The following is a 26584-nucleotide window of genomic DNA, read 5'->3' on the forward strand; positions in this document are numbered from 1 at the left end:
TCATTTTAATTTTGAATATTTTTCTAAACTTATGATACTAAGCGACCACAACATTAAATTACATTCGCTCTTTAACGTCGCGCAACAAACTACTTCCGGGTCAGGCCGCCGCCATCTTGTTTGACTCCAGCAAGCGAAATAAATAAATAAATAACAAGCCACACCGGTCCTCGCTCCGACATCACCAAAGTGAGTACTCCAACGTCTTAAATCATTCGCGTGACATGTTCGGACGTTCCTTGGTTCCCTGTGACGTTCGCGCAATACACTATCCACCTTACATGCGCTCGTTGCTTATTGTTTTGGAGGCGAGATGAACATCGGCGCCATTTCCCTCCCCGTGCTGTGTAAGGCGCCTATTGGGTGGCCTGCTCGGGAAACTGACGTCCTATGTCCGCCATCTTGGATCCAGTTTTGAACCATTTTACCACTTTCTCACATTCCGCCGTCGGAGCCCGAATGGCGCTAGTGACTTCGCGAGGCCACCAAGAAAGCTTGATTGGTGGAATGTAGTCCGAGGTTTGATTGGTCTGAATGACACATCGGAACCTTGTCTTTATTGGTTCTGGCTTCGTCTTGGCCAGGACCGAGTCCAGCCTAATAAACTTCCCACTTGATGTTGACGGCTAAGCCCCAATAATGTCCACTTTTAGCTGTTAGCATTTGCATTAGCTTCCTAGCATTCCATGTCGACATTGACGCTTTCCTCTTCGCCCACAAAGTGGTTTTTCCTCTTCGTCCTCGAAATGACTTTATTTGTAAAAAAAAAAAGTGACGTGTGTATGTATGAACAGGATGCTATAGTCAGACGTTAATCTCACAACACAAAAAAAAAATCTAAAAGTTGTCAAATATTAAACAACTTGTCTACAACCTACAATGTAGCTATCCTGCATTAGCACCGTCCTCAGATAATACACTAGACGCCCAAGATACGATATAAATAGGTTCTGAGGTTGTGATGCACATAAAACAAAATGCTCTATAGAAATTACTATTTGCGTGTAAAATACAAATCTGTCAATCTCAGCCAATTGCGACCCTTATTAATGATTGCATTTCTCAATATTGGGCGATAATAAACTTAACAAACAGAACGCAGAACCTTTTTATTCACAGGAAGACAGACTGTAGAACAGTGATGTCGAACTCAGTTCAGCTCTTGGGCAGGATCCAGACCTTCTCAGGCAGCCCTGATCAGTATAAGACTCAATTCCAAAATTTTAGCTTTGTTTTTCAAATGAAAATATTAAAATAAAATTATTTCTAGTTTTATTTTGTACCTTTTCAGCAGTAGCAATCATCTAGCAAAGTGTCATTCAGAATTCTCGAGGCTACGGACAGTCGAAATATTTTATTTAATTCCCTGAACCAATATGTCTTTTTAATACTTAAATTATCACGTTGGCTGATTCTAGAATTGAAAGTTTTCTTATCTTTTTTCGTCATCGTGGCTCTTCAAAAGCAGCAACCCAGGTTCTTTAGTAACCAAATTAGTTTTCTTTAATTTTGTAATCCACCATATTTTAACCGGTTTTTAGATTTTACTAATTATTTTTATAGCCCTTAATCACTTTTCAAGACAAATCAATACTTTAAATAACAAAATCATCTAACTGGAACAGAATTGGCTTTATGACTTATCCCCCTTTTTTGCAGAAAAGTAAAATAATAATTACCATCAGCAAAATTATGTGCAAAATATTTACTTAATTTGATGTACGTTATTAATTTTTACGGTGCAATGATAAAACCTTTATCAAACAGTACATTATTAAATTTACTGTAAAATGTGATAAATACTAGTCAGCTTTGCCTGCATGGTGCGTATTTCCCGAAAGGTGCAATCTGCATGCCTCCATGTTTATCTCCAAACACATCGCCGCTGGAGGTCATGGGAAGGTCGCCGCCCGCCATGACCTTGGTACCTTTCTCGACCTCATTTTTGTAAAAATGAATTGCTGGCTGACATGTTTTAGGAAAGCGTGCTGGTATGATTATGAAACCCATATAGAAAAGTGAATTTAATTCAATTTCACAGCTTTGGATCAGAAGCTTTTGTTGTTTTTCCCATTCAATTTATGGATTGGGACGGAAATCTTCATGAATAACCCAAAATGCAGAGCCATCCATTTTCTCAACAACATGTTGGAAGAAAATACACAAATATTATCTAAATTAATAGAAAAGAAATACGGGATAAATTAAATACTGCATTGAACATGTTTTTAAAAGCCATTAAAGGGACAGTGAGAATGATTTAAGCACTAGATGTCATTGTACTGTATTGTGCAACCGATAACAAGTGCTAAAAAGTACCTGTCAAGTCAAGTCATGTCTATTTGTATAGCCCTCAATCACAAGGAGTCTCAAAGGGCTGCACAGATCAAAGACTATTGCAAACTACAGACTATTGTGACACCATCCCCTGATCTAAAAACACAATTTTTCTTTTCAATTATTTGAAAAGCTTTCAGGTACTTTTAGTAGCAAGATGGTGAAGTGAAGATAATTTAATGTAGAATAATTGCAAATTCTCTCAAACTGATTTTTTTTTAAATGAATGAAGTGGTTTGAACAGATAATACAAGCATTAATACAGCTGTCCCTTTATGGGAAAAAAAGGTCGTGCTTGTAGACTGACGTAAGTTGTAAATGCATACTACATTAATACAAAACCTTTTTTGCAAATAATGCAAAAGGATTAACCTTGCAAAATAAACAATGAAGTTAGTAAAGTTTTGCAGTTTTTTGTGCTGATGGAACATTTCTCCCATGAGATGCGCACATGAGCACCGTTTGTCTTTGCATCCCCGAAGCCAAGGTCACCTTGTTAGCGCAGCAGCCAACGACCATGGCCATTGTTAGCCTTACAACTTGTTTTTTCTTCCACATCCTTGTCTAATAATAAGTTTGGTCCTCGAACAGTGCGCCAGCTATGTGTAGCTGTTAATATTATTATGTCTTCCGATGTTTAGGTGGCTCAGCTCCATTAAAAGGTGTAATTAAATAAAATTTCTGGCCAGCCAATCGGTGCACTTCCACTTTTAACTTGCTTTATTACATTTAGTCGATCAAAACTGACATGGCATTTTGGCATGATACAAAAAAGCAGCTGTAGTTGATGCTGTCTTCTTTGTGTGCTTGATTGTCTTTTACTGCCCCCCTGTGTCCTGGAAATCAATTGCTGGGTGAGACACTGAGTAGTTAAGAATAGATTTGATTGAATAACTAAATATAAAAAATATATAATCCCGTTTTTCGGCTGTTGCAAGTCGGGCAGTTGAGCTTCAATTGTATTTTCATTTATTTTTGTATGTTCTTTTTTATATTTGATTAACCAAAACATGTAGAGTTTTGACGGATGATAAAATAATTCAAATCATCAAAACATATTCCCTTTCTGACAACTTATTGAGCAGTTATAGTTGATGTTGTCTTTTTTGTTTCTTTGAAAAGTAGGCTTGTCTTTTACTGCCCTCTAGTGTCCCGGATATCAGTTGCATAATGATATAAATCGATGCGCAATAGAATCTTTTAAAATCAACCTAAAGAGTAAATAAGTGGACAATTATTTTGATAGTCCTTGAAAAAACAATTGAATATTTCTTGCCTATTTATAAATAAAACGTGTTATTTCTCTAATCCTATTTAGGAAATATGTTTCTGATACTGTCATTGCACAATTTCTCTATTTTTGTTTTGTAAAGGTGTTGCTTTTCTTGTTATTGCACTATTTTCTACTCTTATTTTGGGAGTAGATTGCTTCTAAATGCCATTGTACTGTTTTTCATTGCACAATTGTCCTGATTCACTTACGACATTGCGTTTTTATCCCACTAGTCAAGTCAAGTCAAATTTATTTATACAGCCCTTAATCACAAACATGTCTCAAAGGACTGCACAGGATTACAATGACACAATTACCTGATCTTAAACCAACATGCGCGCAAGGAACAATTCAAAACCTCAGCGTGAGGAAAAAGAGAATAAAAGATATATTATTTTTCCATTTAAAATATGTTATTACGTTCTTATTGTGGTGGGCCACGTCTAATCTTGTTGTAAACAATGTTCACAATGTTGTGGCAATAATATTTGTAATTATATATTATATACTAAAATGTATTATTATTATTATTTTTAAAATAATAATTATTATTATTATTAAGCTGCCTGCTATTTATTTTACCCGCAAGGATGAATGATAAAGCAAGGACAAAGTGGTGGTGCGAGTGCGCATGCATGCGCGTCGCTGCGCGCGTAGGACCCTTCAATCATGCGCTCGCAAGGCCTGTTGGTGGTCACTGGCCCCGAGTCAGCCAATGAGCGGCGAGAGCGACCGAATACGTCTCTCGCCCCGTCGACCAACGGTGGAGTCGGGGGCGGGGCGAGAGGAGACGTTTACTTTGACATTGTAAATAAGAGCCGCGGACGGAAGCGAAAGGACGAGGGGGATAATTTATTATTATTTATTTTGAAGAGCTGAAGATGCTGGCAACTTTATTGCGTTTTAGTTTTTGTATTTTTCCATTTTATTTTTTTACCCTGACCTTTAACGTCGCCTCTCAAGGTAACTTAGAGCAGGAAGTTAGTCGTCAGAGCAGAGGAGGCGGGGCTGGGTAGAGGGAAGGCGTGACGGACACGTTTGGAAGCCAACAGACTAGCTCTTATTCGCATAGGGGCGGGGTCTTGTTTGACGTAGCAGGCTAGATTGACTGCGTAAAGGCAAAGCAGTTGAAGTCGCGAGTCGGACTGCGACTGTTGTCCTGAACAAAATGGGGGGGGGATGTCTTCAAACTTGAATAAAGTGAAGAAGGGAGACTCCGAAAAGGGTTAAAATAAAACAGTTTGTTCAAAAAACTGTGAAGGAGCGACGCTGCTTTTTGGGGAAGGAAGTTCTAGCTGTAAGGAGACACTTAACAGAATCCCCCCACCACCCTCTCTGAACCGACCTCCATCCACACGGGACGAACCATCCGGCATGAAGGGCAAGGGGGTGAGTGCGATAAAAATATGTCACGTATGGGAACAATTGTACTTAAAGTGTTTTTATGGTGGTCCACTTGTAGCGATGACGTTGTCCGGTTCGGTCACGTTCTGTGTCCTTGACTTACACGGGTAGCCTAGAATTCACTTTTGTCACTTGTTGTCTTTCAAAGTCACAGACCCCCCACCTTTTTGATTTTGAGTATTTAAATGCACACTAGCATGAAATCTGACGTGCGCTCACTTAAGTCATCCAAGCTTCTGGAGGATAAATAAAAAATAAACTCTGAGGAGAGAAATTTTAAAGGAAAATAAATGCAGGCTTGTGAGGAAGGATTGTATTAGAATGTGCACGAAAAAGATAAAGTTGGTTGTACGAATTGAAAAGGGGGAAAATGCGGGAATTTTGTGAAGAAATGAATGCATGCAATGCACATGTGCACGTAATATGCATGAAACGATAAAAAAAAGTCCTATAGAAATTAATGGGGGGAAAGGCATGAAAACATTCACGAAAAAAAAAAACCTGACTTTATAAATCAATGAAAAAAGATGACATGTCAATGCCAACATATTTGGAAATGTATTACTGTACATATAAAAACAAAATTTTGGAAAATCCAATTCTACAAACAATATGAACAAACGTATGTTTGTGACTATTGATATAAACACAAAATGGATCAAATGATATTGGACATTTTTCCAAAAATAATACTTTTAGCTTTTGGAAACGATGCAAAAATATGACAAGTCAATGCAAACACATTTGGAAAATATTATATATTCAATGCAAAATATTAGGAAACTCGATGCTACGAAAAAGCGTAAGAAAAATGTTTTTGACAAATATATTAATAAATGTTTTCAAGCCTTAGAATATATATTTGTATGTTTCACACTTTCAATAAACATTAGTAACAGGTATGTACAGAAAATTCATCCAATAATGTAGGAATTTGTTCTAAATTTAAAGAAAAACTGAATAAAAAAGTAAAATATAATAAAAGGGAAGACAACAACATTTTCTACAAAATACTTATTTTTATATCAGAAAACACGCGTTATAAAACATTTAGAATTTTTAACAGAAAAACATGTATTTAAAACTGTTAAAAATACTTGAGAAGACCCGTGTTGCATTTTAAAAAAAAGTAATTCCCTTTGCAACTTCGTCCTTGTTTACACTTTGAAGTTGCGACATCCATCTTGAAGGTTGAGGGTCCCTCAGGGTTGTGGGGTGCAGCTGGTCTTCGTGACCCCCCAGAAAAAACAACAACAACAACAAAAACACCAAACTGCTGGTCATCCAAATGAGCTGGTCGAAAAGGGATCAGAGGCTAATGCTCTGATCTGATCTCTTGCGATGGAATCTTTTTAGAGGGCGCCGCTTTTCCCTGACTTGCCCCCTTTCCCTCTCCTTTCTGTCCCCCCCGCCCCTGTTGAAAGTTTCCACTGTTTTTTCTAACAGCGGGGCAGACTAAAAATAACCAAGTTGAATCACCAAATCTGCCGGATTTTGGATGTGGACATTTTCTGGTGCGCTAAGGTTAGAGTGGGTGACCTTGGCAGGTAGTGTCACAAAACATCCCCCCGACTCCTCCCCCCTCCCCCCACCTCCTCTTCTTCCTCAGAGGCCTGGCACTGGATGAAGGTCACAAGAATGTGAGGAAGTATGTGGAGGAAGTGAAAGCTAAAAATGCGAGGGAGCTTAATTGTGCTAGCCGCATGCTAACAAGTCCTTGCTGCAGTGCAAAGTCCACCCCCCTCCTCAACTCACCCTCATCGTGTTCATCTCCCTCATCACTTTCTGCCAGATGACCTTGACAGATGAGCGATGTGCAGGACCAAGGGCAAAGTTGACCAGATAGATGACTTTGCGTCCCAAAAAGGCCACATGGGAACTCGTTAATCTACAGTTGGCTCATGGGAACTTGTTTTTCTTTAGCAGTAGATGATTGACCTCGCGTGTTGGATTTAGTCCCGTTTGTTGACCTTTTGAAGGTCGTTTTGCTAAAGACGACGGCTTTAGCGCAGGGGAACATGCGTTTTTAATTTTGTTTTTCAGGAAGGTCATGCCGAGGTCGCGAAGCCCGAGGAAAGAAGCCGTCCACCTTTTGTTGCCCTTTTGTTGGACCACAGCATCACCCTTTTTGGAAAAACTGCTTCTCAGAAAAGGAAACGTTTGTCTACAAAGTTATAAGTTTATTCTGCTTTTAATAATGGCATAGGATGCAAGTTTCTTATTCTGGCTATTATTGCACGCGTTTTTGTTTTTCTGGTTGTTTTGCCTATTACTTCATTGTCGCTATCGGCCAATGACATTGCTGTTCTTTGATATCCAAACTGTTTAGGGTTGATCTGTTGTTGTTGTTTTTTCAACCTTGAAGATATAATAAAAAGAAGGAACTCAGGGGAGGGAGCAAGAATGGGGAATGGAATACTCTTTTCTGAAGGCTTCTCTCCCTAGTCTCCTTTCGGGTTCAGGATCAATTGATGTCTTCTCTCAGTAGCCTAGATGGTAAGGCGCCCGCTTTGAGACTGGGAGGTCGGTGGTTCGCGCCCCGGCCGAGTCATTCCTAGGACTTAAAAAGTGGTCAGCGGCGCCCTCTGTTGGCTGCGGCTGCATCGGCTCGCTACAACGGGTCAGGTGCAATCGACATTTCGTTCTGTGTACATTGTTACACAGAATGACAATACAAGGAAATTATTATTATTATTATTATTATTATTTTAGTGTCTACCAAAGTTTAAACTTAACAAAAGGGAACTCTTTGTGTTTTTTTTTTAATTTTGCCTCTTGAGAGGGACATTCGCGCCGGCGCTGATTCAGCGCAGCGTCATTGCCTTCCTTTTATAAATGGTGTCAGGTAGAAGGCAGAAAGGTGAACGCCAGCGGGTGGAAATTCGACACCGTCCAATCCGAAAGGACAACCACAGGGAAGAGGAGATGATAAACGTCCTCTACTGCAGCCTATTCCAAAGTTAGCTTGGACGCTAATCAGAATATGTGTTTTTCCTTTGAAGAAACATTTCAGATCAGTGATGCTAATCGGAATTGGTCTCCTGGTTTACCTTCATTTCAAATCAATGAAAATTTTTTTAAGTATTAGTAAAAAATACGTATTTTAAAGGGACAGTATGTATTCTTTGAACAATAGGTGTCGCTGTGTTGTGTAGTGCAACCAAAAACAATTTTTACAAAGCACAAGGAAGAATGCACACTACAGAGATTCAAAGGCACTATTTTTCTTCACTTCTTATTTCTGCCTTGCCTTTTACAAGGTTTTTGGCCTTTGGGGTACCCGTAGAAGCAAGGTGGTGGACAATTATGTCAGCTTCCTCTTAGTGAGGCTCATGTTAAGTCAAATGAATCCGAATTTCTTGACCTACCGCACGATCATATGATAGTTGAACTGTTTTTGCTCATTATTTGAATTAATATTACTTTTTTCAATGAATACACTTTTTTAACTACTAAGAAGAGCTAAATAATACACACAATGCCTTGAATGCCTGGTTTCATGTCGGTGCCGCAGAACCAGACACCTGACTCATTTTTACCTTGTTGAAAGAAATTTATCTGTGGATGTCACTGTGGAAAGTCTTCTCGTGTATCAATCGCCAACATTTCATATTTTGTATTCTAAATATTTCCCATCACAAAAATCTCTTGAATAAAATCATAATCACATCATTAAGCATGAAAATTTGTGTGAAATCAGAGTGTTGATTTTAACATTGAGCCCTGAAATTAAAATATTTTATTGCAATATCCATTGGAAGAACAACACATTGTTTATAGTACTAACGTAGATTTGAAATTGGATCATTTTAAATGGCTGCCATGTTAACTCGAAATACAAGCCTTGATGGATGGCAGATGATCAAAAGAAAAGAAAAAAGGAAAAGGGCGAAAAAATTGTGCTAGCCGGTGTTAGCTCATCTGATTTTTTGAGACGCAAAAGCAGTTTTACTGGCTATGAACATTTGTCCCTAAAGGTCACCTTTGTATATTGCGTCATTTTAATAGTAACTGTGGTCTGTGCAGTCATTTTAGACATTTTGTGATTAAGGGCTATCCAAATAAATGTGACTTGACGAGTAGTGATGTCCAATCTGTGGTCAGTGGGCCATAGGCGGTCCACGGTTCTTCATTTAGCAACCTAAGCTGTACTATAAAAATGTTAAAATTGTTTTGATTCTTACTTTACAGTACAGATTGAATATATTTCTTAAGTAGCTAGGTGAAATTAGATTGTTTTAAACATCTGTCAAGTTCACCTGAAATATTAGCACAAGAATTAAGCTATTGTTGTGATGGCAATGTTAGCATTCCTACAGCTGTAGAGAAATGTTTTTGCCTGCTTTATACTTATTTTTCTTCCCCTTATCACCGACCCTCCTGTGTATTTAGATCAAAGTTCACACGGTCTGCCTAGCGGATCAGTATGTGGGGGGAGCAAAAGTTTTCCTTTTGTTTCCAGTGCTAATGGCTAGCGTTGTTCAGGTTAGCGTGAGGGGAAAGCTCGCTTGGGGACAAGGCCATCTTGTTCCGAGTCATCACGGGGCCGCTTGCTGATTGAAGCGCCCGGCACAATCGAATGCTTCTCTCGCATCGGTGGTCGCAGGAAAACGTCGGCTCCAGCAAGCTAGCGGGCTGTTGTCAAGGTCAATCTCTCGACTGTCAGGGCAGCTACAAGGGACACCATTGATCGCCATCGCGGCATCTCTGACGCATTAAAGAGAGAAAGCCAGCGGTCACCTTGCTGCCCAACAACAAATATATTTCACTACACTTAGAGATAGGTTGAGGAAGCTCCTGTTGGAGTGGCGAAATTATCTCGTTGCGATGCCTCCTGGCTCCACCCTGGTGAGAGGTTCTGAGGAGAACTCAGGACACGCTGAAGAGACAATCTCTGCTGGCTCGGGAATATCTTTTAAGTCCTGTTGGATGAAGTGGTTGAGGGAACCTTAGACATGATAAGTGGATGTTGAATGATATTGAGCACAGATTTTTTTCTCTCATATTTGCTTTAAATGGTGGCTGATTGGTATCATCAAACAATTCCAGTACACCAAATGTGTATTCCTACACCTAGGGTTGTTTTGAGGTTGATAAGCTCCAGTTGAGATGGCTGAGGTATTTAGTTCCAACGGCTCTTGTTTCCCCTGGTGAGAGGTTCTGAGGACAACCCAGGACACGCTGTAGAAACTCAGCTGGCGTGGGAATGCTTCGGTGTCCTGTTTGATTAACTGGATAAAGTGGTTGAGGACACGGGGGTTTGGGATTGTATTGAGTAATATATTTTTTCTGGAGTTTGTTTTAAAAAATCTGAACTGTTTAGCCTAAGTACTGTAAAACAATGCAGGTACACCTAGCATGTATTGCCACACCTGCACCTGCTTTTTAGATTCAGAAGCTCCAGTTGAGGTTGCTCAAGCATCTGGTTCAGATAATTCTTAGGTGCCTCCCTAGTGAAAGGGTCTGAGGATGACCCAGGACAAGATGAAAACAATCTCAGCTGCCCTGGGGAATACCTTGGGGTCCTGTTGGAAGAGCTGGACAAATTGATTGGGGAGGACCTGATAAGTGGTTGATGGATGATAATGAGTTAAGTATTTTTTCTGGGGTTTATTTTTTATAGTGGATTAACTGTATGGCTTGGATACTGTAAAACACCTGGTGTGTATTCCTACACCGTGAGTACTTTTACCCCTATTCGCGGTTGTGTACCCATACCCACTTTTAAGCCTTGTGGCTCTTAGGCGCCCACATTTCTCAAACGTAAGACCGCAGTCCAGACATCGTGAGTCGAGCGTGCTCAGACAAGCCACCTAGCATCCCCCCCACAGTAGCAGATTCCTAGCATACCGTAGTAACTGGCGCCGGATCCGTTTTCAGACGGACTTCCTCCTTAGCAAGGTGAATCGCTTCTTTGGGACAATGTTGGTGACCATCCAGACAGGACCAGAATAGAAGACTGTTTTTTGTTCCGGCTTTATTTTGAATGTGCCGATAATAATAGTGTGTGATTGAATATAAGCCTGGGTGCGTCAGGCATACCACCATGCTACTCTTCTGTTTTGCCAACTAGCACTTGGGTTCAGTCCGGGACACCACACTTGGAATGTTTATTGCGCCCTCTGCTTTAATAGTACGGCGATACAAAGGGAAGGACATTTGTCTTCTTGACTTAGGTTAGGGGTAGGCAAAGATTTTGATATCTAAAATTTTGCGGCGGGGCCGTGCCAGGAGGAAAATAATGATTGCTTAATTTGATTTGAAGTATCTGCCGACGCAACGCATTGTCATGAAATGGGTTTTGAAACAATAGGAGTTAAAGCAATATTATCTGCCCTGCTGCTGGCTGGCAACCAGTCCAGGATCTCCCCTGCACACAGCCTGAAGAAAGCTGGGGTGGGCTCCAGCACCCCCGCGACCCTAGTGAAGATGAGCAGTGCAGATAATGGATTGATGGATGTATAATATCTTCCCCTTTTAGCCACTAAATTTGCAAAAACTGTGCTGAAAGCTCAAAGAGCAAAAAGGCAAAGAAGTGTTTTTTGTAGCGAAACACTTGGTGTGTTATTGTTTTTCTGACCTATAAAATGTATACCATATCAATACAATTAGGAAATACACAAAACCTTAACCATGGAATTTACATCATTTTAATCTTGACCTTGAGTGCAGTACACTTTATTGTGCAGAAAGCCTGGTTTATAAAGAACATTTTTTACGGGGGGGAGTTCACTATGAGACTCCAAGGTCGTTTTATAGGCTTGTGCTAGCTAAAAATGCAACACAGTGACTTCTTTCATCACCAAATATGTGAAACTTATCTTATTTGTAAGCTTTTTCAATTTACCAAAAAGGAGCACACTTGCGTTTCATAAAAAAAGAAAAAAACAATAAACACTTGTTTAAAAACTTATTGAAGTTTTGTGCATTGCAGTTGCTATTTACCATCATGATCGTTCTGTCATCCTGACAATGTCATCAGAATTGTCATTTATCATTTTTCTACTTATTTTTAATGCAGTCCCTAAAGTAATGTCTTTTACTTCAAATTATTGTACTTGCTGACGCCATCTTATGACTGAAATCCTCATTGCAGCCTCTGTCAGGCTCCTTTTAGTGCACGTGCAAGTATGTGAAATTCTTAGGAGTGCTCAAATAAAGATCTGAACTGTATAGCCTGTATTTGTATTTTTCTTACGACCACCATTTTCATCCTAGACCAAAAGAAATCCTTGAGCACGTGTGTGAAATATCGAGTTTTAGACAAAACATTCATGATGGCTAAACTAGAGGTGCTCCTGAGCTGCTAACAACCGTCATAAGCGTTCTGTCACCAATCTCATCAGTTCACTGTCCATTTTTCATTTTCTGATAGCTAACCAACGGTGTGACTTTGTCTTCCTTTTTCCTGCAGTTTTCTAGATCATGTCAGCGGATTCGTTTGGCGCGGGCGGCAGCGATGCCCAGCAGACTCTCCAGTCCTTCTGGCCTCGCGTCATGGAAGAGATCCGGAACTTGACTGTGGTATGTCTGCTCAAATCCAGGCTAGCCGTCGGGTTGTTGTTTGGCTCATAAGGCACTAGTTGAAGTTAGCCTTCCCATTTCTGAAACCGGTTTATCCTTTCCAGAAGGACTTTCGGGTGCAGGAGTTGCCTCTGGCCCGTATCAAGAAAATCATGAAGCTGGACGAGGACGTGAAGGTACGAGAAAAGAAGCCGTTAGCTGTTATTGGTTAGCTTCGGATTATCGGCGAAGCCCATTTCGTGTCAAGAGCAACGGCCTGGCCCGTTAAGCGGCAGCTTAAATGCAGTAAAGAGATCAGGAGATCACGAGCGTCTATGTCAGGACAGCGAGTTCCCTTTTGAGAGCCGTAATATGCAGACTCTTTTTTTCGCTACTGTTATGACTGTGTTCAAATGTGCACAACATTGGCTTATCAATCTAAGGGAGTCTTTTTCAAGGAGTGTACCGGGGCACACTACTGTGCAACATTGTTTAATGTGGCACGGGAAATGGCCCGATTTCATTTTATTATCTGCACCGCTTATCCTCAGCAGGGTCGCGGGGTGGTGCTGGAGCCCATCGCAGCTTTCATCAGGCAGAGGGCAGGGGACATCCTGAACTGGTTGCCAGCCAGACGCAGGGCAAACAGGGACAGACAATTCGCTCGCTCATTCACACCTAGGGCCAATTCGGACTGGCCAATTAACCTGACATGCATGTTTTTGGAATGTTGGAGGAAATCTGAGTGCCCGGAGGAAACCCACGCAAGCACGAGGAGAACATGCCCACTGTAATATTCATTCATACTTATTAGTTGCTCATGAGAGGAAATCTTATTATTAACACATTTTGTTTGACAAAGCTGTTTAATGCTGCACTCCAAAAAACAAACCCAAAAGGAAAGTTAAAAAGTTGCACATTATTTTGATAATTTATTTTTTAAAAGGAACAAGAAAATACCTGAAAAATGTTAGAAATTAGTAAAAAAATATATTTCCACAAGTAATTTTTGTTCGTTGTAATCGTTACTTTTGTTATTTACAGTACAGTCAAAATGTTTTACTGTGGGAAAAAAAGAAATAAAATTTGTTGTTTTATTCCATGGATCATTTTTGTTATTTTTCGAGAAAAACAAGGTAAAAGGTATTCCGAATTTTTCACTTAAAAATGTTAGAATGATTTAAATCGTTTCTTTCTTTGCCATATAATTTTTGGTTATTTTGAGTATTATTTTTCTTAATTTGTTTTGAGAAAAACAAGATAAAAACACAGTAGAAATATTTCTTGAAAAAAATGTAAATTGCAGTAATACATTTTTGTTCCACAGATATTTTTTTTTACTGATTTCAAGTATTTTTGTCATTTTTCTAAAAAAAAAATGGGTTAAAAATAAAGCAACAGAAAAGAAAAACATGTTTAAAATAAGGTAAAGCCCAAAATTATTAAACAAAATGAATACTCTGAAGGGGGCAGCACGGTGGCGCAGTGGTTAGCGCTTGTGCAGCTCCAGACTACCTGTGTGGAGTTTGTATGTTCTCCCCCGTGCTTGCGTGGGTTTCCTCCGGGCACTCCGGTTTCCTCCCACGTTCCAAAAACATGCATTTCAGGTGAATTGGCCGGTCCAAAATTGTCCCTAGGTGTGAATGAGCGAATGAGTTGTCTGTCCCTGTGTGCCCTGCGATTGGCTGGCAACCAGTTCAGGGTGTCCCCTGCCCACTGCCCGGAGAGATGGCTGGGATGGGCTCAAGCCACCACCCCCCCCCCCCCCCCCCAACCCCCGCCCCCCCCCCGCGAGCCTAATGAGGATAAGCGGTACGGCTAATGAGATGAGATGAGAATACTCTGAATTACCTCTTGAGCCAAGATGACTACAATTTACAAGAAAAACGTTAAACAGTCAATTTAGGCAACGTGATCATCCATCCATTATCTGCACCGCTTATCCTCAGCAGGGTCGCGGGGGTGCTGGAGCCCATCCCAGCTTTCTTCGGGCAGTGGGCACGGAACACCCTGAACTGGTTGCCAGCCAGTCGCAGGGCACACAGGGACAGACAACTCACTCACTCATTCACACCTAGGGACAATTTGGACCGGCCAATTAACCTGACATGCATGTTTTTGGAATGTGGGAGGAAACCGGAGTGCCCGGAGGAAACCCATGCAAGCACGAGGAGAACATGCAAACTCCACACAGAAGGTTCGATCTCATGACCTTAGAACTGTGCCGCACACGCGCTAACCACTGCGCCGCCATGCTGCTCGCAACGTGATCATTTAAGCTTTAAAAAAACACATTAAACTGGTGCCAAATATTCATTTTCAACAAATAGTCTTCCTTCAGATTTTTGAATTTGAAAAAAAGAGTATCCAATGGCTTCAAAAAGGTTGAGAAAAACTGTTTTAGGGAGGACATGCTGCTGTTTTGGTTAGAAACAGAGTTCAGATTATCTTCCTTACTGAGCGTTCTTTTCCTGCCCCACAGATGATCAGCGCCGAGGCGCCGGTTCTGTTTGCCAAAGCGGCCCAGATATTCATCACGGAGCTAACCTTGCGAGCGTGGATCCACACAGAGGACAACAAGCGACGCACCCTGCAGGTCATTCTCGGACCCAACTTTCGTTTTTATTCCTTGTCTTCCCCGAGGAAGCATTCTGCCTTCGCTTTACTGAGTCTGAAAGTGAGCCGAGTGCCGCTGACCCATTTTCCATGTCGCCATTCGAGCCTGAAGCCGGACCCTGGAAATGGCGGCAATGGGAAGCGTTGGGAAGTCAAAATTTAGGATTGTTAAGAAGGGAAAATTGTTAAGCAGAACACGAAAGCCCTTATGTACGCTTTATCGATTCACATGCCTCGTAGAGATTACGTAGAGGTGGGATGCAGCATCATTTCATTTGTAATTTACATTTTATTAAGTAAGCATGTTGATAGGTGGATGACAGGATACTCTGTTAGCATTTCATTAAAGTAGACGTCTGGACTTTATGATAGCACTTGGCTACAGTGCATGCCTGTATTATATGTTTGCATGTTGCTTAAAATAGATATCTGAATATGATGTTCAGATATCAATAAAGTACATGTCAGGACAATATTTTAGCAAGTTGCCAAAGTGCATGTCTGGACTTTATGTTAGCATGTGGCTAAATTGCATAACTGGGCTTTATGTAAGAATGTCCTTTAGTGGATGTCTAAACATTGGCTCTGATGTTAGAATGTTGCTAAAGTAGATACCAGGATATTATTTTGGCAAGTTGTTTAAGTGCATGTCTGGACTTTATGTGAGCCTGTGGCAAAAGAGCATGCCTGCACTTTATGTTAGCATGTTCTTTAAGAGATGTCTAAACATTGTCAGCATGTAGGTCAAGTGCATGCCTGGACTGTTTGTTAGCATATCGCTAAAATTGATTTCACGGTAAGAGTTATCATGAGGCTAAAGCGGAAATCTGGACTCGATTGAAAGCAGACGTCCAGCAAACGACATCTGAAATTTATGTTTAATTAATAATTTGGCATGGTTTATGATTTAAAAATGACCAAATTCTGTGCTAAAGGAGGCCACAAAACAGGTAGAAAAATTGTAAACATTATTGAAAAACACTTTTAGGCTGTCAAAACCACACAACGAACTGATAACTGTATTGTGTTATCGTGCCGACACTCGATGGCGCTGCGGCTCAAACTGGAAGATGAACTTAAAAGCAGCCACCTATTCCTTATTAATTCCCCTCAAAATATTTTTGGGCTGCCAAAGTCACTGGATGAAATGCTAACTATATCACGCTATCTGTGCCTCAAAATCCCTTTAGAGGGCGATGCGGCTAAACTCAGAATCAGCTCCAATCGCTTACATGAACTTGACAACGCTCATCAGTGGACAGAGTGTGAATGTGTGACCTGGTGTTGTGGCTAGATATTAATCAAGCCACTATAAATAGCTTTCCTAATGCTAGCACTGGGTGGGGGTTACAATGGAAGGAGGGGGTTACAATGAAAGGGGGGGGGGCAATATCCTGTGGAAAATTCCACACTGGTGGTGCTGGATAAGGGAAAGGAAACGTATGGCCGACTTTTAATCAGCTTGATTTGAGTCTGCGCAAGAGTAACAATAGTCATTTTTGCCCTTCAGTTAATAAGTCAGGAAAGTTTGTCAAAGCTGCTTGTCTGCATATATTCTTTGCAATAAAAGAATTCTTATTTATTTATTTTAATGGATCGGTAAGACACCATTTAAACAAGAAAAAAATATTTTCCACCTTTATAGAGGAACGACATCGCCATGGCAATCACCAAGTTCGACCAGTTTGACTTCCTCATCGACATTGTTCCCCGGGACGACCTGAAGCCCCCGAAGCGACAGGTAAGATTTACTTTTGTCTTATTTACATGGAAATCTTTGAAAATGCTTTAATTTTAATATTGTCATTTCGGGGTCTGGGAAATGCTTGAATTTTGGGTGAAATGCTTAAAATTGTTGCCATTGCCATGTTTCTTGGCAGTCTGACTCTATAGAACACGATATTAATGAAAACAAAAGTGCATGAAAGTGAGGCCAACACGCCTGCTCCTGTGGCTTGTCATTATAGCGTTGTCATGTGAACCATCACAGCCCCCTACTGGGTGCACGCAAAAGAACAGCTCTATTTAGAATACTGGCTTTTTTGGCTCGGCTAACTCTTTGTTTCCAAATGGTTCCTCAGATTTTTTTGTTTTTAATGATACATTATCAATAATAATAAAACATTAAGCGCCAAATTAATTTGTAATTTCATATGTTTTGCAGGGTATCCCCAAAAGACACATGAAATAAAAAATATTCACAAATCTACAATTGAAATTTGTAAAATACGAAACAACTTTAGATTTTTACACACTAAACAAATTTAAAGTTAAACAACAACACTAAATCCCTGAAAATAAAAAACAATAAAATAAAATATTAACTCTTCAGTGTTATAAACAGGGTTGGGTAGGGTTACTTTAACTTGATTACTTTCAATTACTTTTGGATTACTCCAATACCAAATATGCTATTAAAAGACAAAATCAACTAAATATGAATATAATTATGACTCACAACACGGGGTAAGCTTTCTCTCCTGGCTTTGATCTCTTTGATCTCCGGCAAAACTTACATAAAATGCGACAGAAACAAAATGAAAATAAATCCAAACAGCTTGCCAACATCATTTTTGCTGTTCCATGTATTCCGTTACTCCCCAAGCCTGCACAAAATGTAGTAATTTTATTCATATTTAGTTTCTTTTGTCTTTTATTAGCATATTTGGTATTGGAGTAATCCAAAAGTAATTGAAAGTAATCAAGTTAAAGTAACCCTACCCAACCCTGGTTATAAATCAATGATAAAAATGCAAAAATATGAACTATTTACAATTCTATTTCTCCCAATTTACGCAGATCAATAAACAATAAGCAAAAGATCAGCAATCTCTAAGATTGAAAGATTGAATGCCCTTTGCTTTGGAGCACTCGATATCATTAAAATGGGTCAAAATTTGACTCCTTTTCTGCTTTTTATATGTACAGTACTTTCTTTCCTTTCCTTCCATATTGAAATCAATTATTACCCAACACCTATAGAGCCCTTTCCGTGTTAGTAACCAAGTGTGACGTATTGAAGCTGGACGTGCATTGTTGAAGAATGACAGAATTTATGTCAGTTTATAGCAGCCCATTTACACAGAAAGATCATAGATAATTTCTTGGAACAGCTCGAAATAGCACAAAGTATGCTCTAGCAGCAAGACAACAACTTTATTCAAGTCATCAAATTTAACAAAAAAACATCGTGCCGGAATTCTGCCTTTAAAGGTACTGGAAAAATTGGCCTTGAAAATGCTTCAATTTGGCCGTGTAAAAGGTGTACCAACCTTGTAATAATTTGTATATGTTACGTATATTCTGTATATTTAGATTTGGAGAGGAGGAAGGGTAATGGATGGCAGCCGCTGTTCCCCCCGTTGGCAACCAGGAGGCGCTGTAAACATCCTTGACTGGAAGCTGTGGGTCAGAGCCTTGGAGGGCTTTCAGTCGGATGTTTGCAGCGTCTTATTGCTTCTGACATCGGCCGATGTTGAGGGGATTTTTGGTGGCTATGAGAAGACGTTTACGTCTCCGGGCTTGTAAACATCCTACACTCTCAGCTGTGCCATCATTGGAGCTGGGAGAGGGCTGTTTACGCTTCCGGTGACGATCACCACACGGCGCCCAGAATATTCTTTTGAGTTGTCTTGCACAAGATACATGTCGGACTGAGGATATTAATGCCTAGGGAGGAACGATAATTATTGGGCCAATTATAGCCAAATCTGATGTCAAGGGTATCTGCACAATACAAAAATGGATCAATGGAGAGACAAAGAGAGATAAAGAAAAAGAGAGATGAATATAGTGAGAAAAAAAGATGAAAATGTAGAGGAAAAGAAAGACAGAGTTTGATAAAAAGAGAGAAAACAGACGGAGAGAAAAGGAGAAAATAATAGAAGGAAGATGTCAAGAGAGAGTAAGAAAATGATAGAGAAACAAGAAAGTGAGACAGATAGAAAAAATGAAATAGAGAAAGATAGACTGAAAGGATTAGACAGATTAGTTATATGTAGAGAGAAAGAAAGATGTAGTTATAAAAAGAGAGAGAGAGAAAAAGAGAGAGGGAGAAAAAAAGAACAAAGAGACAGGGAGAAAGATAAAAAGAAGGGAAACAGGTGTAAAAAGAGATCAAGAAAGATGAAGAAAACGATAGATACAGAGAGAGACTGATGGAGAGAGAGAGACAGAAATGATTAAATTACATATAAATAGAGAGAGAGAGAAATAAAAATGTTTAGAAAAAATGAGAGAGAGAGAGAGAGAGAGAGAGAGAGAATTATTGCGCATGCCTACTTCTGAGTATATTATGCAAGGATGTAGTGTGCAATATTTGTTTTAAATTTGAGCGTCTTGTATTCTTCTGGAAAGTTCAAGTAGCACACACACGTTTTCTGGAGTAGGGCTTGTGATGAATCCAGTGTCTGGACCGCATCAGTTGTTTATCAGCAGCTCCCTTTGGGGACACTATACATGCTGACTCTCCTATTCTCTCTTGGTAGGAGGAAATGCGCCAGACGGTGGCGCCAGCAGAGCCGGTGCAGTACTACTTTACTTTGGCGCAGCAGCCCGGCGCTCAGCAGGGCCAACAAAACGCCACGCAGGCCGCCACTACCATACAGCCCGGACAGATCATTATCGCACAACCGCAACAAGGACAGGTAATGTTTGCTACAGGGTTCGTATGGATTCTTGAAATACTTGGAAAGGCTTAAGTTTTTAATGTTGTGTTATCAAGGTCACAAAAATGCTTGAATTTTAGGTGAAGAGCTTGAAAATGTTTGAATTCATTCCCATTGCCATGTTTCTTGGCAATCCGACTTTATAGATCAAAAAATAATACAAAACAAAAGTGCATGGAAATGACGCCGAAACGCCTGCTCTATTGGCTTGTCATTATAGCGTTGTCATGTGAAGTGTCACCACCCCCTACTGGGTGCACCCAAAAGGACAGCTCTATTTAGAAAACTGGATGTTTTAGCTTGGCTCACCGAGAAGAGCCGGCCGGCTCTTTCGGGTTCCAAATGGATCCTCAGATATTTTGTGTTTTGATTGATATATTTTCAATAATAATAAAACATTATGCACCAAATTATTTAGTAATTTATCATTTTACATCTTTAGCAGGAGATCCCATGGAATATAAATTTAAATAATCACACATCCACAAACAACGTTTGTAAAATACGAAACAACTTTAGCTTTTTACACACTGAACAAATTAAAAGTAGAGCAACAAAATGAAAAACAGTAAAATAAAAAATAAAAATATTAACCCTTCAGTGCTCTGTAGCCTAGATGGTAGGACGCCCGCTCCGAGACTGGGAGGTCGCTGGTTCAGGGACTTGAAAAGCGCTATACAAATGCAGATCATTTAATTTCATTTTTTCATGGTAGTCAAGTCACGCGTGCATTGTTGAAGCAGAATGGCAGAATTCATGTCAATCTATAGCAGCCCATTGACACACATGGAGAAACAAATATACATAGGAACAGCTCTAACTAGTACAAAGTTTGTGCTTGTAGCAAGATAGCGTCTTTATTTTAGTAATCAAAGTCAACAACCAAAAAACGTTCTTTTGATCGGCGCTGGATACTGGGAAATTTGAAAAATTGGCCTTGAAAGGGCTTGAAAAATACTTCAATTTGGCCATTAAAAAGTTGTACAAACTCTATAATCCTTGCTAGCTAGCACCCTAACACACAAACAAAGAAATGAAAACTGCAGCTGGCTTTGTTGACAGTCACTAAAAAGAGGAAGCGGTTGACATGAACAAACACGGCATAAAAACTGAACAAGAGTTGCGTGAATCAGCACTAGCCAAAACACAGCTGCAGTTTGGAAATATAAATATTATTAACAATTATTACAGAAAGAGGCTGACATTTTGAACATTTTTTTCATGATTGATCCAGTTTGCAAAAAAATAGACTCATTTCAAATATACACTCAGCTTATGTTCATGACCAAGGTTCTTTTTAAAAGACACCTTTCTTGATTGAAACGTGACGGTTGATGAAATGTCTTGGAAAAAAACAAATTTTTCCAGTAAAAACGGAAAAGACATTGAAAGCGGTAAATATTCCGTCTTAAATATATCTTCTTTGGGTTGTAAACTGACCATTCGAAATAACACAACTTTCTATGCCGTGAAAACTTGTTAAAAAGACTTCTCCTAATCCTGTTTTTTTTTCATTTTGGATTGAAAGTGGCTATTGGAGAAAAAAAAACATGTTTTGCAGTAAAAACTGTTTTGAATGCGTTAAAATCAAGTTAAAATTCTGTCCTAAAGACATCTTTTTTATTTGTAAAGTGAAAGTTGATAAAAAAAAGTCAGGAAAAAGACAACATTTTAAAAGCTACATTTGACAATGCAAACATATCAACAGCTATTTCTGGACTAAATTTGGTCCTTTTTGGATAATCACAGACTATTTTAGACATCCTCTTTTGGAAGAAAATCAAGTCTAAAACAGTCCAGATTTGTCCAAAATTGAAAAACGTTGAGGCCGTAAAAACTTTCTATTTTCATGTTCTTTATTTAATAATAAAACAAATGTAAATATGTGTGTTAATGTGACATTGGGAAATTTAACTTTTGTTCAAGTACAGTTTAATCTTTCGGGGGGGCGGCAGTAGCTCAGGAGGTAGAGCGATCGTTTTAGGATTAAGGGATCCCAGTTCGAATCCCGGCTTGTCCGTGTTACATGTCGAAGTGTCCTTGGGTAAGACATTGAACCCCCTATTACCCCCAATAAGCAGGTTAGCGCCTTACATGGTTGCACAGATCACGGCCGCTATTGGGAAATGTGAAGCACAATGTAAAGCGCTTTGGGAAGTCATTGACTTGAAAAGCGCTATAGAAATGCAGATCATTTCATCATTTCATTTCATATAGAAATGCAGATCAATTTGAGTAAGAGAGTGGCTTTAGTTCTTCTGACATATTTCCCCCGCTAGTAACATTATTCAGTACTACAAACCCAACAAAGAATGGTTAAAAAGATGTGTAAAATACGCCAAGGTTCCGTACAAAAGACAGGGTTCTTACGGGTGCTTGAAAACGCTTCAATTATAATGTTGTGTTTTCAAGGTTCAAAAGTGCTTGCATTTTGGGTGAAGTGCCTGTAAATGCTTTAAAGTGTCGCCTTGTTTTTTGGCAGTCTGACTCAATAGAGCGTGCACTAAATAAAATAAAATAAGTCTGCTTAAAAATAATGCCAACACAGCTCTCTGGTGGCTTTGATATAAACGGCAGATGTTATTAGTTTGTATGGCATTGTCCTATGAAGTATCATCACCTCCTATGGGTTGTGCATGCTACATCTAAACAGGGTACTATTTGCAAGGATTACATATCAATTATGGACATTTATAATGGGCCATGCAAAAACTAAGGGTAGCCTTTCCCAGTGGTAAATTGTTATTTAAAGAACTTCCTGCAACTGAAAAATTAAGCTATATGTCATTTTACCAGACACCTATAGGGGGGGAGATTGTCTCAGATATTGTATTGTATTATATTTGCCATATATGGGTGCCACTAGGGCCTAGTGACTAGGCTGTACTTGCCCAAGACACACCAGAGGAAATGGTGCCACTACGATCTGTGATGTTAAGGGATCCAACCAACCCAATATCTAAAAATCATATGTCCTTATAAATGCACACGCAAAATTGAAAATCACATATGTGAATTGCAGATATATTTGTGAATCTGCATAAGACATGCTTCACACTGGATTTCTTCTTTCAATAGTACTGGGGACATTTCAATATTGGCTTTAAAAGAAAAAAATGAGAAAAGGTGTGCTTTTTGGTCACTTTGAGTCTCCATAGTTCCTAGTCTCTTTTGTACTTTGTAGCACTCGTTTTCGGTTGCACAACACAATACAGTGACATCTATTGGTCAAATTATACAACATCTCATTTTAAAGAGAAAAAATATCAATTGTAACCTGGCAAAAGGCTGGGCAAAATAGATAAATTGGTCACCTTGAATCACCTTGAAAAGTAGTTTGTATTCTCCCTTGTGCTTTTTAGTGCTGAATTCTGGTTACAACAATCTCACAACATTTTGACATCAAAACAGTGCTCTAGTCTTTCTTGCTACTAAGGAATAAAAAATTCTGAAAATTCTCTTTACCCATTCTGAGATGATCTTAAATGTTTCATTATAGCAAAATTTCTCTTGTGCAAAATATTTTGCTTTTATTTAGGATCTTGAAATGTGGTTAAAAGTCAGGATTCTCATTTAGCCTTGATTTTAGCGTAAGTATTTACTCAGTGTGTTATTGGCTAGCCTAGCTTAGCCTAGCACTCTATTGATTAGAGAAAGGAGAAGTCACGTATCATTTTTGTTCTTCGTACTTGTGAAAAGCCATCCTTGCTATTTTTTTATCTGCTTGCATTTTTTTTATTTTGCTTTTGCTTCTCTCACTCTGCCTTTCTCCATTGTGTCATTTTTTTGGCTTCTTTGCTTTGCTTATTGTTTGCGGGCTGCCAGATGCTCCAGGGCGCCACCATGCAGCAGCTGCAGCAGGTGCAGTCGCAGGCTACGCCCATTACGGTAAACACGCCATGTGCCTTGTTTTTTGTTTGTTTGCTTGGCATCTGTGCTTCCTCTTCTCATTCAGCCTTCGAAAAACACATTTCCTCCCACCGTATCTGATCTCTGATGCGTTCCTTTTTGTGTAGAGCGCTCCCGTGGCCATGCAGGTGGGCGACCAGCAGGTGCAGATCGTGCAGGCGGCTCCAGCTTCGGGTCAGGCCCAAACGGGCCAAGGACAAACCATGCAAGTCATGCAGCAGATCATCACCAACACGGGCGAGATACAGCAGATCCCGGTGAGGATTCGGTCCAGATTTTGAAATGGGAAGCTTGTTGTTGCACGATTTCAGTTATTGCTTCGGTTCGTTGTTGATTTTGACTGTGTATTGTCTGTTCATGCTCTCGAGTGATGAACTATCTGTACACTTGTCAATCAACCAATAGGTGAAAAGCGCATGCAGTGTGACTTGCCACTCAATTTGAATAACATTTTTTTGGGACAAAATACACGACAAAATAAGTGATGAATTAATACTGAAATAAATAAATGACAAATAACACAACAACAAAATAAATGACAAAATAAATACCTAAATGAATAAATGGCATGATGCAAGACAAAATACTTTACAAAATAAATACTGAAATTAATAAAAGACAAAATACAAGAAAAAAATAACAAAATACATGAAAAAAACAAATACTGAAATAAATAAATGACAAAATAAGTGACAAAACACACCACAAAGTAAATTTCAAAATAAATACCCAAATGAATAAATGAGAAAAAATATATAAAATAAATGGCAAAATACAAGACAAAAGGACAAAATACTGAAAAAAAACACGACAATTATATTACAAAATAAACACCTAAATGGATAAATGACAAAACAAATACTGAAATGCATAAATGACAAAATACACAACAAATTAAACTGCAAAATAATTACTAAAATGATTAAATACCCCAAAATATACAGCAAAATACCTGACATAATACAGGGCAAAGTACATGACCAAATACATGACTAAATAGACAACAAAATCCACAAAAAATTAATAACACGCACACAAAAAATTGTAAAATTTGTGACAAAATACATGACAAAATAAATACCAAAGTATTGACAATGCACAACAAATACACAATGAAATGTGCAACATAATAAATGACAAACTAAGTACTGCAAAGAAATGGCAAAATGCATATATATATATATATATATATATATGAATAAATGCCCTTTAGAATAGAACAGTCTTTATTGTCATCGATAACAACATGGTGGAATTTATTTGCAATGTGATTAGACATCGCACTCCATGTCACATATTTAGTTGTAACATGATATATTCATGAGTTCATTTACATGGCAAATAGTTGTTGCTATTTATTTATTTAGAAATGTCTTAGTATTTATGGAGATCGCTTCTCCCTAAACTTGATTCTTTGGAAAGTAATATAATTTGTACCCGCTTAGTGAGTTTTTTGTCCTCTCTTGTGTTTTTCGAGCGCAGGTGCAACTCAACACGGGCCAGCTGCAGTACATTCGCCTTGCCCAACCCGTTTCGGGCACACAAGTGGTCCAAGGGCAGATCCAGACCCTCACCAACACGCAACAGGTAAAATCCATTATCCCTTTATTTTGTTTTGTTTCTTCCGTTTTCATTTTTTTCCCCCTGATTTTCCAGATCACGCAAACCGAAGTGCAAGCAGGCCAACAGCAGTTCAACCAGTTTACTGATGGACAGGTAAGGAACCAATCAGAGACAGAGTAGGTGATTGGTTCATAAGTTTATTCTGTTTTTTGTATCGGACGAATACAATGGAGATTTCATATAATGTCACTTCCTTATTTTGAGTATTCTTGTTCACTGGTGTTAGTTGTTTTGATTATATTATCATTGTTGTTATTGGCTAAACGTGTTGCTGTTCTTTGATAGCCACACGCCGTAGGACTGATCAGTTTTTTGTAACTGAGAAGGTGTAATAAAAGAGGGGGCTTAGGGGAGGGCTTTAAAAGGAAAATGGAATTCTCTTATCTGAGGACTTCACTCCTGTTCTTCTTTCAAGTTTAAATAGATGTCTTATTTTCTTATTTTGAGTGTCTACTGAAGTTTAAACTTAACAGCGGCGTTGTTTTTTATCATTTGCAGCAATTGTATCAGATCCAGCAGGTGACGGTTCCAGCGGGTCAGGACTTGAGCCAGCCTATGTTCATTCAGGCCACAGGACAGAGTGGGGAGACACAGGTTACGCAAGTTACCACTGAATAAGCCAAACTCCGCCCCTTAGTCCATTTTGTTTTGTACATTAGATCTGCCTCTCGTCCTCATCATGTTGCCTCCCATGTAGACGTTTTTATACTTTTTGATATAATTTTGACAGCATCTGCGTTTTTTTTGGGTCTCATCTCAACCTAACCGGATTCCCTAGTGCTGCATTTTATTTTTGTACAGTAATTCTTTGTGATTTTTTTTCATTTTTGTTCTAGTATGTGGTCAAAACTACCAGCCAGCATCATGCAGGAAAAAAAAGGATAGGTTTAATTTTATTTTTGGGTAGGTTTTGTATGCAAACTTTGTCAGTTGACAAAAATAAAGAAAGCAAATGAAATTTCTTTAAAATTTTGTTGTTGTTGTTTTTTTTTATCCTATGCAAAGCGGATATGTTAAATTTAAATTCAGGAAGTTGAAACCCTGCCAAGGGAAATAAAAAGAGGCATAATGGAATGCAGGAGGTACGAAATGCTCAGGGAGAAGATGTTGGGACTGGGGGAAGAAGGAACATCGGTAGTATCACTAAAATGATTGTTGGATTTTAATAATAGACTTCAACAAAGATTACTTTTACCATTTTCAAGAAGTATGGGAGTGTTATAATTTTTGAGGTGTGGAACAAAGTCACATA

At 39.1% G+C, this 26584-nt stretch overlaps 1 protein-coding gene across 3 annotated transcripts; it reads left to right on the plus strand.

Moving 5' to 3' along the window:
• Nucleotides 1-63: 63 nt before the first annotated feature.
• Nucleotides 64-26301, plus strand: nfyc (nuclear transcription factor Y, gamma). Of its 3 annotated transcripts, none has more exons than XM_088328382.1 (11): nt 64-189; nt 12429-12538; nt 12643-12714; nt 15000-15113; nt 16779-16874; nt 19621-19779; nt 23626-23688; nt 23817-23966; nt 25192-25296; nt 25366-25425; nt 25831-26301. In XM_088328382.1, the coding sequence occupies exons 2-11, from the start codon at nt 12440-12442 to the stop codon at nt 25948-25950; spliced, it is 1038 nt and encodes a 345-aa protein (XP_088184508.1). In that variant the 5' UTR covers nt 64-189; nt 12429-12439; the 3' UTR covers nt 25951-26301. The 3 variants fall into 3 exon arrangements, with proteins under 3 accessions (XP_088184508.1, XP_088184510.1, XP_088184509.1); XM_088328383.1 differs by lacking the exon at nt 64-189 and adding an exon at nt 4431-4999; XM_088328384.1 differs by lacking the exon at nt 23626-23688 and having other exon boundaries at nt 65-189.
• Nucleotides 26302-26584: the final 283 nt, after the last annotated feature.

Source organism: Urocampus carinirostris, chromosome 2 (assembly GCF_059441175.1).
Source record: "Urocampus carinirostris isolate Australia breed hairy pipefish chromosome 2, RoL_Ucar_1.0, whole genome shotgun sequence".
In the NCBI taxonomy this organism is placed as follows: domain Eukaryota; kingdom Metazoa; phylum Chordata; class Actinopteri; order Syngnathiformes; family Syngnathidae; genus Urocampus; species Urocampus carinirostris.